The sequence below is a fragment of the Myotis myotis genome, unplaced genomic scaffold, assembly GCF_014108235.1.
Source record: "Myotis myotis isolate mMyoMyo1 unplaced genomic scaffold, mMyoMyo1.p scaffold_m19_p_1, whole genome shotgun sequence".
Lineage (NCBI taxonomy): Eukaryota > Metazoa > Chordata > Mammalia > Chiroptera > Vespertilionidae > Myotis > Myotis myotis.
The window spans coordinates 169,050,310-169,073,500 of NW_023416313.1; the positions used below are offsets into that span (position 1 = coordinate 169,050,310).

At 41.3% G+C, this 23,191-nt stretch overlaps 2 protein-coding genes and 1 long non-coding RNA gene across 7 annotated transcripts in view; 1 reads left to right on the forward strand and 2 right to left on the reverse strand.

Annotated features, from left to right (window-relative positions):
• LOC118651980 overlaps positions 1 to 11,607 on the forward strand; it is a 35,188-nt gene extending 23,581 nt beyond the window's left edge. For all 5 annotated transcript variants that reach the window (XR_004966389.1, XR_004966392.1, XR_004966387.1 and 2 more), the window contains one exon: positions 11,499 to 11,607. This is a non-coding gene — a long non-coding RNA (uncharacterized LOC118651980). The remainder of the gene's footprint in view (positions 1 to 11,498) is intronic.
• On the reverse strand, positions 4,040 to 9,024 carry LOC118651969 (solute carrier family 25 member 51-like). Its single transcript, XM_036301725.1, has one exon. It carries the CDS (start codon positions 8,480 to 8,482, stop codon positions 7,589 to 7,591), a length of 894 nt encoding a protein of 297 aa, XP_036157618.1. The 5' UTR covers positions 8,483 to 9,024; the 3' UTR covers positions 4,040 to 7,588.
• An 8,033-nt stretch (positions 11,608 to 19,640) lies between the features above and the next one.
• GNB5 (G protein subunit beta 5) overlaps positions 19,641 to 23,191 on the reverse strand; it is a 36,446-nt gene continuing 32,895 nt past the window's right edge. Inside the window, exon 11 of the mRNA XM_036301762.1 lies at positions 19,641 to 21,952. Coding sequence (XP_036157655.1) covers positions 21,941 to 21,952 — 12 coding nt within the window. The 3' untranslated portion in view covers positions 19,641 to 21,940. The remainder of the gene's footprint in view (positions 21,953 to 23,191) is intronic.

Consider the following 23,191-nt stretch of genomic DNA (forward strand, 5'->3'; position numbering starts at 1 on the left):
GTACTTTAACAGATTGAAATGCCCAAAAAAGAACTAAACAGAAATACTGGAGCCAAAGAATTCAGTAAGTGAGAAACAATGCATTAGAGAGCACTGAAAATGCAGATCAGATGGAAGGCAGAATTAGCAAGCTGGATGATCAGACTTTAGAAATGATTCAGGTAGAAGAGGAGAGAGAAACACTACGGAATTATAAGGCTCCATCAGAAAAGCCAACATAAGATTAATTGGTGTACAAAAAGGATAAGAGACAGAAGGGGGCAGAGGCTTTAAGAAATAATATCTGAGAACTTCCAAAACCTGGGGAAGAGACTGGATATGAAAATCCATGTGAAGCTAATAGAACATATTATCTCAATACAAAAAACCTTTACCCAGACACATTATAATGAAACTGTAAAATGTCAATGATTAAAACATGGTTATTACCGGGAGGGGGGATGAATATCTCCCATTAGACTATCAGCAGATTTCTCAGCAGAAACTCTACAGGCCAGAAAAAAGTAGAATGACATGTTAAAAGATAAAAATTTTCAGCCAAGAATACTTCACCTAGCAAAGTTATCTTTCAGATATAAAAGAAAAATAAAGGCTCTCTCAGACAAGAAGTGGGGAGTTCACCACCACTAGATCTGCCTTACAAAAAATGTTGAAAGAAACTCTTCCAGTTGAATGAAAAGGTGAAATTCCATAAAACTCTAAGGTGACCGTCAGAATTAGAGAGCTAATTCAATTTTGGAATAATATATAATAATAAAAGGGGATGGAATCTATATAGGCAAATGAGGATAAATTGGTATAAGAAAAAGGACTGAAGTATTTTTATCTATGAGATGTTCTATGTCAACTTCATGGTGACCACAAAGCAAAAATCTAGAGCAGAGACATGAAACATTAAAAAAAAAGGAGACAAAGATAACCACCATGGATTTTTCCAAATTACAAAGATAGACACAAATAGAAGGGAAAGAAACAATGGAGAAACAACCAGAAGGCAAAAGAAAATGCCAGTAGTGAGTCCTTACATATCAGGTATCAGCTTAAGAGTAAATGGATTGAACTCACCAATCAAAAGGTATGAAGTGGCTGAATAGATTAAAAAACAAAACAGCCCTGACCGGTTTGGCTCAGTGGATAGAGCATCGGCCTGCGAACCAAAGGGTCCCAGGTTCAATTCTGGTCAAGGGCATGTACCTTGGTTGCGGGCACATCCCCAGTAGGGGGTGTGCAGGAGGCAGCTGATGGATGTTTCTCTCTCACTGTTTCTAACTCTATTCCTCTCCCTTCCTCTCTGTAAAAAATCAATAAAATATATATTAAAAAAAATAAAAAATAAAAAATAAAAAACAAAACAAAACTTTTTGTTGTGTACAGCAGACTCATTTCAGCTCTAAAGACATACCCAGGCTCAAAGGGAAGGGATAGAAGATGATATTCTAAACAACTGGAAACCAAAAGAAAGTGGGCGTAGCCATACTTATCAGACAAAATAGAGTTTAGCCAAAAATGGTAAGAAGAGACTAAGAAAGTCATATAATGATAAAGGGGTCAATATATCAGTAAGATACAACAATCGTAAATATATACAATTCCAACAGATGATCATTGAAATATAGTAAGCAAATATTAACAAATAAACAATTATTATATTGCTTATTTCTACTTCAATAATATTGAAAGAGACTTCAATACCCCACTACCAGCAATGGATTGATCATCCAGACAGAAAATCAACAAAACCCCACTGGAATGGAACCATACTTTAGAACAAATGAACTTAGACATATACAGGACATTCTCCAGGATAGATAATATGATAGCAAATTTAGCAAATTTAAGAAGATTAAAATCATATCAGCTATCATTTCTGACCACAATGGTATGGAACTAGAAAGCAACAACAAGAGGAAAACAAGATCTACAAATATGTGGAAACTAAACAACACACTTCTAAATAACCACTGTGTTAAGGAAGAAATCAAAAGGGAAATAAAAATTATCTTGAAAATGGAAATACAACCTATCAAGTCTTGTGAAATGCAGCAAAGCAGTTCTGACAGGAAAGTTTATAGCAATAAGTATATTTCAAGAAATTAGAAAGTTCTCAAATGACCAAACTTTATACCTCAAGGAACTAGGAAAAGAACAAATAAAACCCAGCTTCCAGCCCTGGCCGGTTTGGCCCAGTGGATAGAGCGTCAGCCTGCGGACTCAAGGGTCTCAGGTTTGATTCTGGTCAAGGGCATGTACCTTGGTTGTGGGCACATATCCAGTGGGGAGTGTGCAGGAGGCAGCTGATCGATGTTTCTCTCTCATCGATGTTTCTAACTCTCTATCCCTTTCCCTTCCTCTCTGTAAAAAAATCAATAAAATATATTTTTTTAAAAAATAAAACCCAGCTTCCAGTCAAGATAAATGTGGCAGAGGTAAATGTGATACTCGAAACCTCTCTCAACTAGATCAAAATTACAGCTAAGCTACAGGACAACCATCATTTAAAATCACCTGAACTCTAGCCAAACAGAAGTCCTGTAAGGAAGAACATAAAGAAGAAACCACATCAGACTGATAGGAAGGGCGGAGATGTGGAAGGGGCTAGTGCCACAGCCACATGTGGTAGATAAAAATTGGGAGTTGTGTCTTGGTTGAGGAGGTGTTCCCTGAGGAGTGAGGGGTCCCAGCCCAAAGGGATTCACACTAAGTATGCAAAGTGATGAAAAGGAAGGACCTACAACAAAATTACCCAGCAAAGCTATAATTTAGACTTGAAGGACAGATAGCATCTCAGACAAGGAAAAGCTGAAGGAGTTCATCACCATCAAACCAGTATTACAGAAATGTTATAAAACTGAAATTCAGACACAGACAACTGTATGGTGGTTGCCAGAGCGAAGAGCGGTGGGGTAGTAGTCAAGAGGACCAAATATATGGTCCTGAAGATGACTTTGGGTGGTGGGCACACAATGCAGTATACAGATCACGTATCAGAAATGTACACTTGAAACCCATACAATCTTATTAACCAATGTCACCCCAATAAAAATAATAAAATAAAAATATTTGAAAGAAATGTTAAAAGGTCATGTTGAAGATGAAGCACAAAATCAAAATATGAATAATAAAATGAAAATAAATACATATCTGTCATCCATAGGTTTATTGCAGCATTATTTACAATAGCCAAGATATAGAAGCAATCTAAGTGTCCATCAATAGGTGAGTGGGTAAAGAAGTGGTGCATAGTCCTGCCGGCATGGCTCAGTGGTTGAGTGTCGATCTATGAACAGGAGGTCATGGTTCAGTTCCCCGTCAGGGCACATGCCTGGGTTTTGGACTCGATCCCAAGTGTGGGGCGTGCAGGAGGCAGCCAATCAATGATTCTCTCTCATCACTGATGTTTCTATCTCTCTCTCCCTTTTCCTTCCTCTCTGAAATCAATAAAAATATATTTAAAAAAAGAAGTGGTGCATATATGCAATGGACAATGACTCAGCCCTAAAAAAAGAATGAAATCTTGCCACCTGCAACAACATGGACGAACTTAGAAGGCATTGTGCTGAGTGAAATAAGTCAGACAGAGGACAAATGCCATATGATTTCGCTTAAATGAGGAAATATAAAAAACAAAAACGAGCCCTGGCTGGTGTGGCTTAATTGATTGAGCATCGTCCCATGCATGGAGAGGTGGTGGGTTCAATTCCTAGTCAGGGCACATGCCCAGGTTGCAGGCTCAATCTCTGGTAGGGAGCATGCAGGAGGCAGCCCATCAGTGTTTTTGTTTTTTTCCTCTCTAAAATAAATAAAAACTTTTAAAAATTAAAATACAACAAAACCAATTAATTGATAGAGAATATTCTGATGGTTGTCAGATGGGAGAAGGGTTGGGGGGTTGTGTGAAAAAGTGAAGAGATTAAGAAGTACAAGTTGTTAGTTATAGAATAGTAAGGGGGATGTAAAGAACATCATAGGGAACATAATCAGTAATATTATAATAACTATGGTATCAGATGTGTACTACATATATTGGGGTGATCACTTCATAAGTTATATAAATGTCTAATCACTGGGTTATACATCTGGAACTAATAATTGTACATAAACTGTAATTGAAAAATAAAAAAAGAACAAAAAGAACAAAGTTAGCAGAAAGAAGGAAATAAAGATCAGAACAGAAATAAGTGAAAGAGACCAGAAAAACAATGGACAGCATCAACAAAAGTAAGAGCTACTTCTATCAAAGATAAAATGGACAAACCTGTAGCTGAGCTAAGAAAAAAAAAAGAGAAGACTCAAATAAAATTAAAAGAGAAGGCATTACAACTGAAAGTACAGAAAGTCACAGGATCATAAGAGACTATTATGAACTATTATATTCCAACAAATTACATAACCAAGAAGAAATAACACATTTCTAGAAATACACAACCTACCAAGACTGAATCAAGAAGAAATAGAAAATCTGAGCAGACTAATAACTAGTAATGAGACTGAATCAGTAATAATAATAATAATAATAATAATAACCCCCAGGACTAGAAGGCTTTTACTAGTGTATTCTTCCAAACATTCAAAGAAGAATTAATCTTTTTCAAACTCTTCCAAAATATCAAGGAGGAGGAACACTTTCAAACTCATTCTGCAAACCCAACATTACCTTAATACCAAAACAAAATAAGGATACCACACAAAAAAGAAACCTATAGACAAATTACCCTGATGAATATAGATATAAAAATTCTGAACAAAATATTAGCAAACCAAATTTAAGAACACATTAAAAGGATTATACAAAATGACAAAATGGGATTTATCCCTGGGATGCAAGGATGGTTCAACATATGCAACTCAATTAATGTGATGCTTTAGATCAATAAAATGAAAGATAAAAATCACATGATTATCTCAATAGATGTAGAGAAAGCATCTGACAAATACAACATCCTTTCATGATTAAATAAAACAATCTTTAACATATTGGGTATAGAAGGAACATATCTCAACATAATAAAGGCCATATGCAACAAACCCACAGCTAACATTTTACCCAATGGAGAAAAATTGAAGACTTTTCCCTTTAGATCAGAAACAAGGACGCCTACTCTCACCATCCCTATTCAATATAGTACTGGAAGTCCTAGCTAAAACATCTAGGTAAGAAAAAGAAAAGTCATCTACATTGGAAAAGAAAAAGTCAAATTTTTACTTGCTGAAGACTGAGACAGCAGAAACCAAAGCATCCTCCTTCACGTTCTCACTTCACTTTTATTTTACAAAGTGCTTTAGAAATTAGGTTCCTACCACCTGCATGGAGTGTAAAGACAAAAGCAAGCCCTGCGAAACCAAAGGCCCGTGGAGTCCACTCCCAGGGCCAGAGCATGGCCCCAGGCTAACACACCTGCCACATGCTGAGCACCTAGACAGGCAGTATTCAGGGGCACACACACAAGTTCGGGGGTCACGTACCAATGTCATTTATTTCTGAAAGAACCACTTCCAACCCTCACTCTTGACTCTGTTTGATAGGCCAAAGGACGTTACGTTTATTCGGTGTCAGTTTTCTGAAATCCTTACATCTGCACCTTGGTTGCTAAAGTAAACTGCCATTTTTAGTACAACATTGTCAAACAGAGCTGTTGTAAATCTCCTGAGCTTGATTATTGCCTAACTAACAAATGCTTGATTATGCTTCCTAATTCTTTTGGTTGGAAGAAGGTTGTTCATTTTATTTGACCAGCCATACTGCATGTAGCGGTAAACATCTGTTTTGGACTATCTGCCCAGAAACCGAATAAACTGCCAGTTGAGACCCTGATTTTATTTTGGTCATTATGTGCACATTTTCGTATGCAATTACCCAGCCTGCTGACAAACTGGTAATAAGAAACCTAACTACTTTGCCATGCCGGGTGCTGGGAAGCAATCTTAACTACATATTTACAGATGTAGGTTTTTAAAAAATAAGCCACTTTTCTAGGATGTTCCATGTTTTACTAATCATTCAAGTGTTGTATGAATCATTTTGCCTTATTTATTAGGAAAATACATTTTAAAATCTGATTCCTTTGACAAATACGTTTTTGTTGGTAATATCCAGCTATTACCAACTTCTAGAATTTTAAAATTAATTCTTCAAATATCTTTATTTAGATCTTATCCTCTCAAACTTTTTTAATGATAAAATGGTAAAATTGGGTTCCTCAAACGTAAAAATCCTAATAGAAGTCTCTATTTCCAAAACTAATAAATAAATAAATAAATAAATAAATAAATAAAAAAGATAGCTAACACTGTGGGGTGAAAGCTTTCCTGAGTTTCCCCTCTCCTCCAAACATTGAGAAACCAGAAAGAAATAAAAATCTGGGATCCTATTAAACAGACTTTAAAAATAAAATTTTATGGAAGTGTTTTTTTTTAAAACGAGTTTCAAAAGAACAAAGTACTTGAATAAGATAAACTAGTGCCCAAAGGGGACAACTACCCCGCCCCCCCCCCAAGCTTTTTGCTGAGTTGGCAACAATAATTCAAAGAAATTGAGCTAAAGAGAGTTTGATCTTTATATAATTAATATGAAACTTAATACGATAAAATGCCTATGACAAAATTTAAGTCTCCCCGCCTTTTGGCAATGAAATAAGTGAAATTAACACAAGGATATTTTGGACAGGTTTAGGGTCACATTCAGAATTAAGCAGAACACTTTCAAATCTAGAAAGCAAATGGGAGCTCTCATTAGCTGCTGGGGTCTACCGTGCCCACACAGAAGCAGCGTGGAGAATGGCTCTCCCAACAGGCGCTTCATTTCAAAACTAATGCAAGCAATTTCTCAGGAGAAGCCCACGCCCATTAGGCTTTCTTCTCAGTCCTGCTCCTTGTGTCATGCTTCCGTTTAGCAAAGACTACACTTTGCAACTCCCCCTAAGAGGAGAGATGCAAGAAATGGAGTGATGAAAGTAAGCCTGCCGAACTCAAAGGGCCCTAGGAGCCTTTGCTCTGGCTGGTCATGGCCACTTATGTTTTAATACAGAAGATTTAAAGACTTTGGGGGAAAAAAGACCATCTTGGCTATTAGTTTCCTCATCAAAAGCCATCCATCAGATAGACAGCTATTAACCAAGCAATTAGCCCAAAGTCCTCAGGTAACAATGAGCACAAAACTAAATAAATTAGCCTGGCCGGTGTGGTTCAGTGGTTGAGCATCGACCCTGGAACCCGGAGATTGCCATTCGATTCCCGGTCACAGCACATGCTTGGGTACTGGGCACTGGGCTCGATCCCTATAGTGGATATGCGGGAGGCAGCCAATTGATGATTCTCACTCATCGTTGAGGTTTCTCTCTCCCGTCCTCGCTCTAAAATCAATAGAAACATATTTTAAAAAAACAAACAAAAAAACCCCCAAACCCTTAACTTTTCCTATTAAAACCTTTTATTCTGAATTTGTTGGTGCTTAAGGGAAACAGCTTTGCCATAATTCACTGTGGCCTGAATTTACACCAATTTGTATTTGGCCAATTGGGAATGAGGCCAAACTACGTTCTTCTTTGAAGATCTAGTCAATTGGTAAGTGGAACTTAGTTGATTATTTCTTTCATATAACCTTTAACAGGAATTCATAAGTTGCATTGATTATGCCCCAAGAGATGAGGGACCGGTGGTAATTTAGATGGACACCTCTGAAAAGATTTATCAGTTTCCTGTCTCGTTCTAACCAGATTATTTTGAAAACCTGGGGAAAAGACTGAAATTCCCCACCAATTTGAGACTGCATGCGAGCTTTTACAACATTAACGGGAAAAGATAAGATTCCCAACATGGCACCCAATAGACCTCCACAGATAAAATCATTGACCAAATGCTCGCTGTAAGTTGTCGCGGTAGGCAGGTGCTCCTTAATGGGACCCCGAAGGCCAAAAAACAGGACATTGCTGAACCCATTACGGAAAAGAACAGGCATGAAGCCTCGATAATACTCTCCAATTCCATGGCATTTCAGTGCCTTGAACGCCTGGTAAGTGTTTGTAAATTTATCATGATGTCTGTGGTCTTGAAGCAGTGTCTGAACTCTTTCCAACGGAGTGAAAATTGCTTCTGTTGCCCCTGCCAGTAATGCTGCCATGCTACTGGTTGCAACATCTGGGGAATGGATATGCTTGCGGAGAAAGTAAGATATATCCCCATACAGACCAAACATAAGTGCCAGTGAAGTTGTCTTCTGCATCAATGGGGGAAGACTTCCACGATACAAGTTTCGAAATCCATCCCTCCTCAGCTGAAGCACCGCAGCCTTGATTTTGATTCCATACAGCTGTTGCCGAAAGAGCACCTTCTGAATGGGAAATGTGATCGCTACAGTGCTGAAAGCTGCGCCGCAGCCACACAAATAATGTTTTATTCCACCAACATCTGTAATATGAGGTGATATATCTTGGTTTGAAGATGTTATGATTGGCGACCTCTTTTTATGAGCTTCTGAATCCATCATGTGGCTTAAGATCTATCTTCTTCTTGCAGGATTTTTAAAACCTGTAACACCATCTGGGCCTGGTGTTTTGAGGAAGGGTGGCTTTTTGGTAATGTTCTCAAATGCTTCCATTGTTAATGGATGTTAGGTTCTCTTTTCTGAAACCAGTTTTGATAACTGGATTTCCCATCGCCGTGGGTGCCTGGCTCCACGCCTCGTAGCCACCGGATCAGCAAGTGAGCCTGAAGATATGATTTTATATAGAGAAAATCCAAGAGAGTCAGTGAAAAAAACTGTTGAATCCAATCAACGATTTCAGTAAAGTTGCAGGATACAAAATCAACATATAGAAATCAGCCGCATTCCTTTATACTAATCTGAAAAAGAAATAAAAAACTATCCCATTCACAATAGTAACAGAAACAATGAAACACTTAAATTTTTTCCTAAGTGAAAAATCTAAACAATGAAAACTACAAAACTTTGATGAAAGAAATCAAAGAAGACACAAACGAATGCAGAGAGAGTCTGTGTTTATGAATTGTTAGAATTAATATTGTTAAAATGTTTATACTATCCAAAGCCATGATTCAACACAATCTGCATCAAAATACTAAAGACATTCTTCACAGAAATAGAAACGATCTTAAAATTTGTGTGGAACCACTAGAGACCACATAATCAAAGCAATCCTGAAAAAAAAAAAAAAACCCACCACAAAACAAAGCCAGAGGTATCATATTTTCTGATTTCAAACTATACTAGAAAACCATAGTAATAAAAACAGTATGGTATTGGCACAAAAATAGACCCACAGGCTGATGAAACTAAATAGCCCGGAATTAAATCCTGGCATATACAGTTAACGAATATTTGACAAAGAAGCCAAGGAACACCCAATGAGAAAAGGATAGTTTCTTCAACAAATAGTGCTGAGAACACTAGAGAAACACATGCAGAATAATAAAATTGGATCCCTATATCACACCACTCACAAACTTTAACGTAAAATGGATCAAAGACTTAAACGTGAGGCTTAATCCCACAAAACTCCAAGAATAAAATGTAGGGGAAACATTGGTCTTGGCAATGATTTTTTGGACATGGCACTAAAAGCACAAACAACAAAAGCAAAAATCAACAAATGGGGCAATAAACTCAAAAGTTTCTGTACTGCCAAAACCAGTTTGGCTCAGTGGATAGAGCGTTGGCTTGCGGACTGAAAGGTCCCAGGTTCGATTCCGGTCAAGGGCATGTACCTGGGTTGCGGGCGCATCCCCAGTGGGAGATGTGCAGGAGGCAGCTGATCGATGTTTCTAGCTCTCTATCCCTCTCCCTTCCTCTCTGTAAAAAATCAATAAAATATATTAAAAAAAAAAAAGTTTCTGCACAGCCAAAGACACAATTAACACAATGAAAAGGCAACCGACAGAACAGGAGAAGATATTTGCAAACCATATACCAGATAAGGGGTTAACATGCAACATATATAAAGAGCTCATACAACTGAATAACAAAAACCAAACAAATTCAATTTAAAAATGTATAGAAACTAAATAGACATTTTTCCAAAGAGGACATCAAAATGGCAAAAAGGCACATGAAATGATACTCAGCATCACTAATCATCAGGGAAAAGCAAAACCACAATGAGAGAGCTACCTCATACCGGTTAGAATGGCTTTCATCCAGAAGACAAGAAACAGAAGGTGCTGGTGACGATGTGGTGAAAAGGGAACCCTTGTATACTGTTGGTGGGAATGTAAATTGGTCTAGCCACTATGAAAAAAATATGGAGGTTCCTAAACAAATTAAAAGTACACCTACCGTTAGAAAAAAGAAAAAGCACAAAAAGTAGACCTACCATTACAATCCAGCAATTCTACTTCTGGGTATATATCCAAAAGAAATGAAAACAAGATTTTTAAGAGATATATGCACTTCCAACTTTATTGCAGCATTATTCACAATAGCCAAGATATGGAAACAACCTAAATGCTCATCAATGGATGTATGGATAAAAATGATCTGGTACATATATACACACTGGGATATTATTTAGCCATGAGAACGGAAGATGTCCTGTTATTTACAATATAGATGGACCTTGAGCACATTATTCTAAATGAGATAAAGCAGACAGGGAAAGACAAGTACTGTATGATATCACTTATATGTGGGATCTAAAAAAGTCAAACTTATAAAAAAACAGAGTATAATGGTTACCCAGGAATGGGTGTTGGGAAGATAAGATCAATGTTTAAGAGTACAAAACTTACAATGAGTGTGAATAAGCCATAGAGATCAGTATAGCATAGTATCACAACACATTATAAATATAGATAATATAATACAATTATATAATATGAGAAATATTGGTACAGTGGCAAGCATATTACAATATATAAATATACTAAAGAAAAAAAAGTGAGGATGGGTCATGACCATTAGCAAGACAGCTCAGCAGCCATGGCCAGCTAGTGATAGGTGAGCAAATCAATGAGAAAAGATGCCCCCGCGATCATCTGCCCAGGCAGGGATCCACAACAGCCCCGCACAGAGCTACTTGCCTGGAGATGGAATGGAGAGTATCTCATTCACATCAGTGTTCAAATTAGCTCCATAGTCCCTTCCTCTGTCTCACTCCAGACACTGTGTGAAGCACAGGAATACAACTGGATGAAGTAGGACACAGTCCCTGCTATTAAAGAAATGCTGGTTCAGATGGGTACAGACACGTCAAGTGACACAGTCTGAGGCATGATTGTGAACACAGGGTAGGTGTTGTAAAGGAGAGGATTCTCCCAAGGGGGCTTCTAGAAGAAGAAACGCTCGAGCCAAGTTTTGAATAGCAATAAGATTCAACTGTGTAAAGAATATAACAGGTAGTCCTGGATCTGATATGCCAAGGTTGCAGGTTTGATCTCCCATCAGGGCACGTAAAGAATCAACCAATGAATGCATAAGTAAGTGGAACAATAAATTGATGTTTCTCTCTCTTCCTCTCCTTCTCTCTCTTTCTCAAATCAACTTTAAGAATGCAATAGACAGAAGAGCAGATGAGAACCCACAGAACAAAACCTGAAACTGGAAAGTGGTAATCACTTCCATAAAGAAGAAACTCAGTGTGTGTGTGTGGGGGGGGGGGGGGTGAGTGGAGGTGGGGAAAGGCCGTGTGTGTGGTGGGTGGCTTGTACATAGCAGGATTTAAGGTCAGAGAGTTGAGCAAGATGTCAATGCCACATAGACGCTTATGGGTTAATTTAAGCAATCTGAACTGTATTGAAAGCTGAGGGCACCATTATAGGACTTAATACTGGGAATTTGACACTAATAGGTTGGCTTTTAAGTAAGCTTTCTGGTTTCAACATGGAAGACTGTTTGGAGGAAAGAGTTGCTTGGGTCCCACTGCAAAGCAGATCAGGGATTGACAGTTGTTAAAGACAGAATTGTGTCTCCCTCCCCATTCATATGTTAAAGTCCTATCCCCCAATGGGACTGTATTTGGAAACATGGCCTTCAAAGAGGTAGTTAAGGTTAGATGAGGTCATAAGGGTAGGGCTCTAATCCAATAGGACTGGTGTCCTCATAAGAAAAAGTACGAGGGATGTGTGATATGAGGGTTGGCCATCTGAGTGCAAACCAAGGAAAGAGGCTCAGGAGAAACCATTGCTGCTGATACCTGGATCTTAGAGAACTGTGAGAAATAAATATCTGTTGTTTAAGCCACACCATGTATGGTATTTTGTTATGGCAAAACATCATCGAGACATTAAGGCAGAAGGTGGAGGCAGACAGAATGACAAGTCTGTGAAGGATCTGGCCATCCTGCTCTGTGAGACTGCACTCCTGTCCTCTGACTTCAGTCTGGAAGACCCCCAGACACACACTAACAGGATCTACAGGATGATCAAACTTGGTCTTGGTATCGATGAAGAGGACCCCACTGCTAACGAGAGCAGTGCTGCTGTGACCGAAGAGATGCTGCCCCTGGAAGGAGACACCACCTCACGCATGGAGGAAATGGACTAAGGCACCTGCACACGTGTTTAATACTTTACCTTCATTCCCTTGGATAATATATCTTCAAGGAATTTTTTTATTTTTGTTAACATTTTAAAAATATGTATGGCATATTTTCTTTCCCCCTCTACGTGTATGATACTGTGATACTTCAGGAACTCTAGCTGAGCTCGTTTTTCTTTCCTACTTCTATGTTGTCCTGTTTTAACAGAATCTATAATAATAAAAGCATAATATGCTAATTAGACTGGACAGCTGGACAGCCTTCTGGACGTCATTCTGGATGTCCTTCTGGATGAAGCCACTGTGGCAGGGGCTGAGGCAGAGGTGGTTAGGGGTAATTAGGCAGGCAGGTAGAGTAGTTAGGGGCAATAAGGCAGGCAAGTGGTTAGGGTGATGAGGCAGGCAGGCAGAGTGGTTAGGGGCAATCAGGCAGGCAGGCAGGTGAGTGGTTAGGAGCTAGTGGTCCCAGATTGTGAGAGGAATGTCCAACTGCCGTTTTAGGCCTGATCCCGCAGTGAGATCAGGCCTAAACCAGCAGTCGGACATCCTCTGAGGGGTCCCAGATTACGAGAGGGTGCAGGCCAAGCTGAGGGACCTGCCCCCCTGTGCACGAATTTTGTGCACCGGGCCTCTAGTGGGGTTATGTTTGTTGTAAGATACATGTAGCCTAATGTTTGTTAGCTTTGTGGTCTGAAGTGTTTATCTCTCAGCAGATTCCTAAGTAGACTGAATCTTTTGTTGCTCAAGTATTCTGAGATGCATGGTTAAAACAACCTTCATCCCCTAAGATCTACTTTTTAAGCCTAACATCCCCTGAAGTAATCAACTGCATGTACGGCCTCTAGAAGTTAGTATGCTAAGCTGACCAACATGATGGTAGTAACTATCATAGGGTTTGTCTCCAAAGAAAGAGATTGTTTGGCATAGCAGAAATACAAGCTACCTAGGCATGTTGTAAAGCTGTTTGAAAGTAGCTCAGAGCAAGTTTTGTGAATAGAAGTGTAGTGCTCTAGTCACATTATGCTTTAAAAAACTGTGGCAAATACAAACAAATTAAAAAGAAAAAAAATCAGTTTACGAAGAAAAGGAAATTTGAGTCCCAAGTAGCTTAAGGTACAGCCACATACCTGAACTGTTTCTCCACAGTCCGTCCCACCCCAAATCTCTGACCTCTGTGCTTCAGGGAGGTCTTCTCTTCCAGGCAGGTTCTCTGTGCAGGGGAGATACCCCAGAAGAGCAAGGCTCTCACCTGACAGTGTCTACAGCAATCCTGGAAATGGGTCCTGTTAACTTCACTTAGGGATGGGCTCTGTTAGGCCAGGTCCGGGTCATGTTCCTGACCTTGGGAAGGGGGGGGGGCAAAGTGCGGAGAAGTCAACTCCACCAGAGCCAGATGGTTTAAGAACAAAGGAGGAGGAGTTTCCCATAGGAAAAGGGAGGTGTCAGGGGAAAGGGCTTCTGGGAAGGCAAAACAGCCTCTCCAGATTCCATTCCCAATAGCAACAGAACCCAAAGAGTTGGAATACCCTCAACAATAACATAGGACCTAGATGATGAAAACCATAAGAGAACTAAATAAATGAAACAGCAGTTTGTGTTCTTAGAAGATAAGATATTGTAAAGATACTGCTTATTTCCAAATTGATGTATAATCCAACCCCATCCTAATAAAAATCCTAAAGTAATTTTTATTTAATGGATTCTTTATAAACTGGTTTTTAAAATTTACTTTAAACAATTCACAAAAATAGCCAAGAATTTTTTAAAAAAAGAACAGTGGGGGAGGAGATGAGACTTATACCACTATAAATATACTATAAACATACTATAAACATATAGTAATTGAGACAAAGTGCTATTGGTAGAGGGAAAGGTAAGCCAACTAACTAGAGCATACAGTCAAATCAGTAGGGGAAAAATAGGTCTTCTATAAACAATGCTGAAATACCTACCCTGATTCTTCTTTCAGAAGAAGTTAAGTCCCACTTCACACTACACTAAAAGAATTCCAGAATGGATTGGTGACCAAGGACATAGAATACTTTCTTTATAATCTTGGGGCAAGGATGACATTCCTAAAGACCTGAACTCCAAAAGCCATAAAGGCAAAAACTTAGGATGAATTAACACCAGCAAGTATGTAAGGAGAGAAGCATTCCCTACCCTTGTGAAGTTTGGATTGGCAGATCCTATTTTGAATAATAATTTTGAAGTAGCCAGATTTTACTACATATAAACTGTGACTCAGAATCTCAGGCATTTCTAGGTATCCCTCCTACAACTCTTTCCAGGGCTTGCACAGCCTGTAATCATGCATGGGTGCAAGGCTATGTACAAAAAAATTCTATGCAACCTTGTTTTCAATAGCCTGTAAGAGGAGAAACACCCTAAAATACACAGCAATGAAAGATGAAGTCAGTTTATCATGTCACAATGCAGAATGCGCTGTGACAGGACAGCCAGGCAGAGCCAAATGTGCTGAAGAGAAAGGGCCCCTAAGATGAGTCAAAAGAGCAGGTGCAGATGTTTCATAACATGCCAAGCGTAATAATGACCTGGAAGGCCTGGAGAGAGACACATTTTTGAAACCAAATTATTAGTTTCAGTAAATTGTGTCAATATAATTTTAAGCAAATGCCAAATGGAAGACTGAGCCCAGGAATTCACAAAGGAAAAATCTTCCGGAAAACAAGGAACACCAAGGAGATCTGTGACGCCAGCCTCACTGTCAGTGTCATTGATGGTGCCAGGCAGCCAGAGTTACCCGGATTACTGAGTGTTCACCACATTGTTTGCTGATGCTTCGGATGGTTTCAGTTGCTAGATTCAGTTCACTGACTGAAACCAACAAAGGCTAGACAACCAGTTCCTTGAAAGTTGGAAATACCACCCTTTGGGACATTAGTGCCTGTAGTGATTTTCTCTTTGGGTATCCTGGTTTCTTAATACTGTTACTGAAGAAACGGGATTCAGGTCGTCAGTGCCAGTTAGTGTAGACGGGATGACCTCCATAACACCTGCAAAGGACACCAATGCAGTAGGATTCCATACCACTCAATGTTTGCGAATATTCAATTAACCATGGACAATCACTCCCCTCTGGGTCGAGCACTCCTCTCCATGCCAACTCTACTTCTGGAACACCACCTCTTGGAGTAAGAGCTCCCTGCTTCACTAAGCCGTGAGTACCATATAGAGCACCATGAATGGAGTGCTCAGCTTCTTCAACCACCAATTTATTAGAACCAAGAACAACTGTAACTCTTTCCAGGGCTTGCCCAGCCTGTAATCTTGAGCAGTTTGCCACAACCATTTACATTGACCTCCTCAGCTAAATCAGCCAAACCCAGCATGATAGCAGTGATTTGGTCAATGTGAGCAACTGGCTTGGTTCTGCAGAACCAAACCAAAATGGAGAAAAATTTCATTTGGTTCTATGTCATGGATAAAACACAGGTCAACACAGGCCCACAAAGGAAGCTTAACCCAACCTTACAGGAATTTATAGCTCTTCTCAGAAATCAGCAGAGGATACTCTCCAACCTCAAGATACCAAGTTTGTTTATGCCATCTCATGAGTCTTGTGCCTGTGACTCAGCTGCCCTGATTCAAATAGGGAAGACCCTTAGGCCACCAATTAACTGACAAAGCCAAATAGCTTCCACATGTACCTCATAAAACTCCCTTGGTCTGTGAGCAACTCACAACTCATTGTTTCTGTTGCCTTGAGTTTCCCAGCTGGCACATCAAAGGCCTGGCAATAAATTCATCTTTCTGCTTTGTTTTATTCAGTATGCACAGTTTGGTTTTTGACAGTTGCAACTGTCTTACAAATAGCTGAAAAGTCTTATAATCAAGCATTTACAGAAGAAACCACATAAACATAGGTAGGAAGGGCAGAGATAGATACGAAAGGGGCTGGTCCTGCACCCAGGTACTGCACTGAGACTCGGGAAGAGACTGAGGAGCTGGGGTATCTCAACCCCATGCTGGGCTCACCAGACTGGAGCACCAGTGCCAGGAAGAGGAGGCCATACAACATCTGGCTGTGAAAATCAGCATGGGTTCTGTCCACCAGGGAGAGCTAGGAGTATGCTAAAAACCCAGGTGCCCTCTTAAAGGGCACGCAAATTCTCTTTCACAGGCACTCAACCTGGGCTCCAGTAGAGCCGGGGGGGGGGGGGGGGGGCGGGGGGGCGGCGGTGAAGGATTAAAGAAAAGACAAAGAGAATATAACTGGGGCTCGGTGGATCTCCTGTGTCTGGATGAGGCCACAGAGAAGGATCCAGCCAGCAAGCTGAGGCTTTATTTTATAGTCAGAGACAAACAAGGTTGTGGTCAACATAGTTACAATGTTCTTGTGAGTTTCACTTGTTTTGGCAGCACTTGCTGCATCTCCCACAGCCCACTAGCTACCTAGGAAGGATCTAGGGCAGCGGTTCTCAACCTGTGGGTCGTGACCCCTTTGGCGGTCTAATGACCCTTTCACAGGGGTCGCCTAAGACCATCCTGCATATCAGATATTTACATTACGATTCATAACAGTAGCAACATTACAGTTATGAAGTAGCAACAAAAATAATTTTATGGTTGGGTCACAACATGAGGAACTGTATTTAAAGGGCCAGAAGGTTGAGAACCACTGATCTAGGGGGAGGCCATAAGGTCAAGCTTAATTATGGTAAGAGGGCTCTGCCCTCTAAGCTGGGACTTGTTTATGGCTCTCCACAGGTCAATCTGAGGCTTACCTCTAGAGCAGTGGTTCTCAACCTTGGCTGCACATTCAAATCACCTGGGAATCTTTTTAAAATCCTGATTTCTGGGCCTCATCCTCTGGAAATACTGTTTCTTTGTTATGGGGTGGGGCCCTAAGTAACTACTAATCTGCTTTCTGTCTTTATGGACTTGCCCATTCTGGACATTTCATATAAACAGAATCATACAATATGTGACCCTTTGTGTCTGGCTTCTTTCACTTAGCATAACGTTTTCTAGGTTCATCTGTGTTGTAGCCTGTATCAGTTCTTCATTCCTTTTAATTGTTAATATTCCATGGTATGGCTATTCCATGTTTTTGTTCATCACTCCATCAGTTTTTGAACATTGGAGTTGTCCCATTCTGGGCTGCTGTGAACATTTGTGTTCAAGGTTCTGTGTGGACATATGTTTTCATTTCTCTTGGGCACAGACCTAGGAGTAGGAGGCCACCTATTATTGGGGAACACATGAAAACAGTGACCTCTGCTTCATGGTTCCCGATTTATGATAAAGTTAAGTGTTCACCAGTGGTGTGTTGTTCAGATAACTTGGTTCAAATATGGATATTGTGTGGTCATACTCTTCACACAAATGCTCATACCATACATATATTTAGTTCATATTTATTTAGGTGGTTAAATCAGAGCATCATTCCTGATCCCCTCTCCTCACTAGAGGGTCTGCATCCTTTTTACAACGATGCAAAAATATTAATTTCATTTCTTTCACCAGAAATGGCCTTGAATCAGCTCACTGTGAAAAATGACCAGTCCCAAAGGCCAGCCTACGTCCAGCCAGGCCCTGTCTAGAGAATGAGGGGTCCATGCTATGCGTTGACAAGTGGCCCAATTCCTTCCTATCATAAGTGAGAGGGTTGAGCCTCTTGTTCTCACAAAGGATCCATAGAGATTAGACTCACTGAGAGCTTCCCTCAAGTTGCCTTAGCAGAAGGCCTGGCCCACTTCAGTCCTGCCCAGCGGAGCTCCAGGGGAGGGGCCCGAAGGATCTGTATTTTTAACCTGTTGCTGACCCAGCAGCCCATTTAGGAAATGCCGTTCACAGGCCTCCGTTGGTCTCTAGCCTTTCCCATCCTCTCCATGCCCCTCAAGGATCTCTTACGGGGCCTGTGGTCACCCCAAAGCCTCCTCTGAGAGTTCCTCGTTAAGCCCTTCCTCCCCCTTTTCCAAGCCCCTTTCAAGGCTGTCATGGCCACAGGAGGCCGCCCACAGAGGTGCTGAAGGGAGCTTGTTAGGCCAGATCAGCTGTTCTCAAAGAGTGGTCCCCACCTGAGGGTCCCCAAGGTCAAAACTCATTTCATGATAATAATACCTTTTCTTTCTGTATGTGTGGCTTTTTAGATGCTCATTCTCTCAGGAGTTTTCCAGTGGAATGGGTTAGTCTCTGTTCTTGTTTTACAATTTTTCTCAGTTTTAATTACTAATAGTAAATATCCACACAAACACAAAACTCTTTGGGGTCCTCAATTTTTAAGACTATAGAGGGATTAGAAGACCAAAAACTTTGAGAAACCTGACCGAGATGGTTTTCTAATTGGTGATAATTACTAATTTGATAGATGAATGAGGCTGCTTATGGAGGGGAGGAAATGGGAGGAGACAGAGAAGAAAAAGGAAAGGAATGGTTTCGGGAAAGGGAGGAAGGGGGTGGAAAGGGAAGAGAGAGAGGAAGAAAAGGAGGAGCAAGAAAGGAGACAAGGAGAGAGGTGGGAGAGGAAGAGAGAGGAGGGAGGAGGTGAGAGAAGGGAGAGGAAGGTAACAGGAAAAGGAGACGGGGAAGGGAGGATGGGTGGACAGACAGAGCTCCGAAGCAGGGAATTGACCCTATTGAAGATGTGCCAAGGCTGAGCTAGGTATATGCTTTATGTATTTCAGTGCTGTCCCATTTCATAGATGAGGACACCGAGGCTGGGAGAAATCTGGATGATACCTTATATCCTGTAAAAGGGGTGGAGCTGGGTCTGAACCTAAGGTCACATCCTTTGTCACCATGCTGTCCCCCTCTAGCTTACAGATGAGTCGTAACTGTCAGTGTGCCCCCTTCTAGCCTGCTGGCCAAACAACTACGCAAGCCCAGAATGCAAAGGCCTTTACTACCTTTGCTGCCATTAAGCTACATGTAATCCAGGGAAGGGAGTGGAGGAGGCCAAGGGGTGGGAAGGGGAAAGGGGATGTAGAGCGGCTGCCTGGTTTCAGGTCACAGGCCTTTCCCATCAACCCCCATCACTGCCCACCTCCTCAGGTGACTCCCTTCCTGCCTCCCCCTTCTCTTCTCTGGCTGGGGAGGGGGGTCCAAGGCTACGCACACAGGGACACATTCATTGGGCCCCTTCACCACAATCAGTTTGCTGGGTTTGCCCCCAAATCCTCTAAAAAAAAAAGACAAACTGGTTGAAAAACTCCACTTGGCATTATTTTCAATATGCAAAATACAATTTATTACTTGGCGTTTACCCTTGAGTGTCCATATAGTGTAGTACATTCCCAACCAAGTATTTCATCAATAAATACTAAACAGCACACACTGTGAGATGAAGTACTTATAGGGGAGGTGGCTTACTGCCCACGGGGTGAGTATTCTACAAAATATTCCCATAGGGCCCTTAAAGTTGTTTTTTAATTGGAAAGTTATGGACTATTATGCGCTGAAGATGTGCTCTGCCTCTCCAAACATAAAGCTCGACTTTCCTGTGCAGAGGCAGGAAAGGGTCTGTGGGAGAGAGGTAGGGGAGGCTGTAACTAGGAGACGAGGAGCATTCTGGAATGTTCTGGGAGTGCAGCTCAGGGATTCCATGGACACACTGCGGGACCTGCCCCCTCAGCAGCTGGGTGGGCCTGTGCCCATTTCCCAGAGCCCCTGTCCAGGCGGTCCCCTGCGGGGGAGAGAAGGTGGCTGAAAAATGGTCCCCGGGGACCATGTCCTCTTCTTCCCTCTGGGCTCTTCTGAGGCAAGCGGGAGCCTTTTCTATTGCTCTCACTAGGGCTGTTGCATAGTAAAACCCTCACAAATGACTGAATATAACCATTCTGTTTATTTTTTTTAAACAGATGGGAAAGATGGCCCGACTGGTCCATTATGACACCTGACCAAGTAGATCTGAGGGCGGTCCCGCACCCCCGAGCTGATGGGTGCCAGGCCCAGGCCTACCCGATGGCTGTGCCCACGCTGGAAGGGCCTCTCTGAGCAGCAGGGTCTGGGGCTGGGCCTGCAGAGCCCGAGCCTGCCCCGGGAGAAGGGCCGGGCGGGAACAGGGCTGAGAGGAGACTGGCGATCCAGCAGATGCAGCAGACACAGCCCTTGGGCACCACAGGAGCCACCGGCGAGCCTCACCCAGGTGTGTTTTTGGAATTTGAGGTGACTTTTTACTTCCCTAATGCATGCCATCTGGATGAATAAGGAATTTTCTAAAACAAAAAATAAGCCTCTCTATACCTTTAGAAACAAAATAAAGCAAAGGGTCTTGTAACAAAGCACTTGGTATCTTCCAGAAGGAATTGCTGAATTTCAAATAAAGACAAGATATCTTTTATGTTCTTCTTCTCAATAGAAAACATTACTTTTTAAAACCTAGCCATTAATTTGTATATGCAATTACATCCTTAATGCAATAAATATGAGTATAATGGAGATGGACAAGATCCCCGTTAGGCTGAGGGATGTCACTGATCCTCACATGTCTAATACTAGTGACAGGCCTTGCACTAAATGTGCTGTCCCGTGTTCCCACACAGAAAGGTTTGTCTGCTCTGAGAAGCATGTGTGTCACAGCGTTCAGCTTTTCCCTTGGAAGAAAAGGATGTGTCCACGTGATAACACTCCTGTCACATCATCACATGATTCATGAGTTAAACCTCCCGTCCATCGTATGCACACCTGCTTCATTTATAACAGTTCACACAGATGAAAATGTTTTATATGAAACAAGACAATATGATGCAAGACTGGGAAATATACTCTTACAATAAAAACACATTTTAAAAAAAGTGCATCTGTCTAATTACATTTGGAATGGGAACTTCCTCCTATCACAGATCAGTTACCACGGCCCTCCTCCTACAGCCACTGAAATCAGCACTTCCGGAGGAAGGCCCGTCACAGCGCACGCCGACGGAGACCAGGTTCTAAGGAGCTCCAAAACAAACCCGAGTCAAAGAAGCAGTAGGAAATACATTAGATGCTGGATTCTGTTGGTAACTGAATGAACTGAGCTGAGTATAATTAAGAATAACCTTAAAAATGAGTAAATTTCAGCCTGGCTGGCGTGGCTCAGTGGTTGGGCACTGACCAGGGTTGTGGGCTCCATCCTCAGTGTGGGGCGTGCAGGAGGCAGCTGTTCAACGATTCCCTCTCATCACTGATGTTTCTATCTCTCTCTCTCCCTCCCCGAACTCAATAAATATATATATTTTTTAAATGAATAAATTTAAAAAGTGCTCAAAATGAAAAAACAACAAAAATCCCCCAGCAGCACTGTACTTGAAGGTGTTCTCCTAGTGCTGAAGGCTGACAGTGGTACTTTTGCAGGGCTGGTAGTTTTAATAGTAATACTGGAGATGTTTGGTGACCTTTCAGCCAAGTTGTGATAAAATCGAAAGTCCTCTAGAAGTAAGATCTATTTACATGTGGTGATTTCAAATTCTAACCTCAGGTACCTAAGTGCGTATTGTGAGGAAACGATTAAGCCCAGACCTGCAAAGACACAAATAGATAATTGTCAGTTTCTTTAGTACTTAACAACTTACAAAACCTGAGTTTAAAGGGATAAATCAAAGTCTCTTTATACACACACACACACACACACACAGTGGATGGAAATACTCCATCCAAAATAGAGCACTTGCATGTCTTGGAAAATAAAACACTTTCCTCTTAGCAGCTCATTTATTCATTTGTTCATTCATTCTTTAAACAGTGATTTAGTGCCCAGGTGTATCAGGTACTGTGCTTTGCCCTGAGGATTGAGAGAGGAGAAAGGTGCATGTTTCCACCTGATGCCCGTCCCACCCTCCCACCCCCCGCACCCTTAGTTAACTGTCTAAGGGCATCTGTGGCCTCCCACGAGGGACTGGTAACTCTTAGATTGGCAAAGGAAGACATCTGTACCCAGACAGCTCTCTGAGTACATTAATACAACTTTACTAATTTAGGCAACTCCTGACCAGGAAGATGAATGAAGTCACAAATAACTTTATTGTTTGTTTCAGGAACTTTGCAAAAGTCCATTCACTTTTTTATCCTATGAGTACACGAGTCAAGTATCCTCTTTAGAAGAGACACTTCTTAGAACAACACAGAGCATCAAGGGACTGGTCACTGTTAAAGCCCATCTTCGAAATCCTCCCCTCACCCCAGCCTGTGCCCAGCAATCTGAAACTCTACGCCACTAAAGTCCCTCCATCAAAAGATCTGCCTCAATCCCTAAAACCTCAAGGATCTGCCTTTGCTCTCCCTCCTAAGACACTACTGAGACGGTCAAGTTTGTGGTGTTCCACACTGTGGTGAGCTTTGCTTTGCAAATAGTATTTCTGGGGAGCCAACACCTGACAGTCTTGGAGCTTTCTGAGAATATTAAAAAAAAAAGCCATGAGGAGGACACACACAAAATCTGGCATATACTTTCAGGGGCTTCATGCCCTCCTAAAGCCCCTCTGTCGGTTTCATAGGGGTCTGTAACCACAGAAGAACCCTGCAGTTCTAGGAGGCGAGATTGGCAATCTGTGGTTTGTCAAAGGCTAGACTCAGAAGAATCAGACTTTTAAGGTCAAAAGGAACCTTCTGAATCACCTAGTCCAGCTATTCCCTCAACTACACGCTGATACATAGTTGTATAATCCAGGCATGAACACCTGTGTCGATGGGGAACTCACTACATCCCAGGCCACTCATTCCTTCTGAGGCTCTGAGTAGAGCTGAAATCTGAGCTTCATG

Coding starts and splice junctions, on each gene's coding strand:
- LOC118651969 (XM_036301725.1), bottom strand. CDS start 8,482: ATGATGGATTCAGAAGCTCATAAAAAGAGGTCGCCAATCATAACATCT.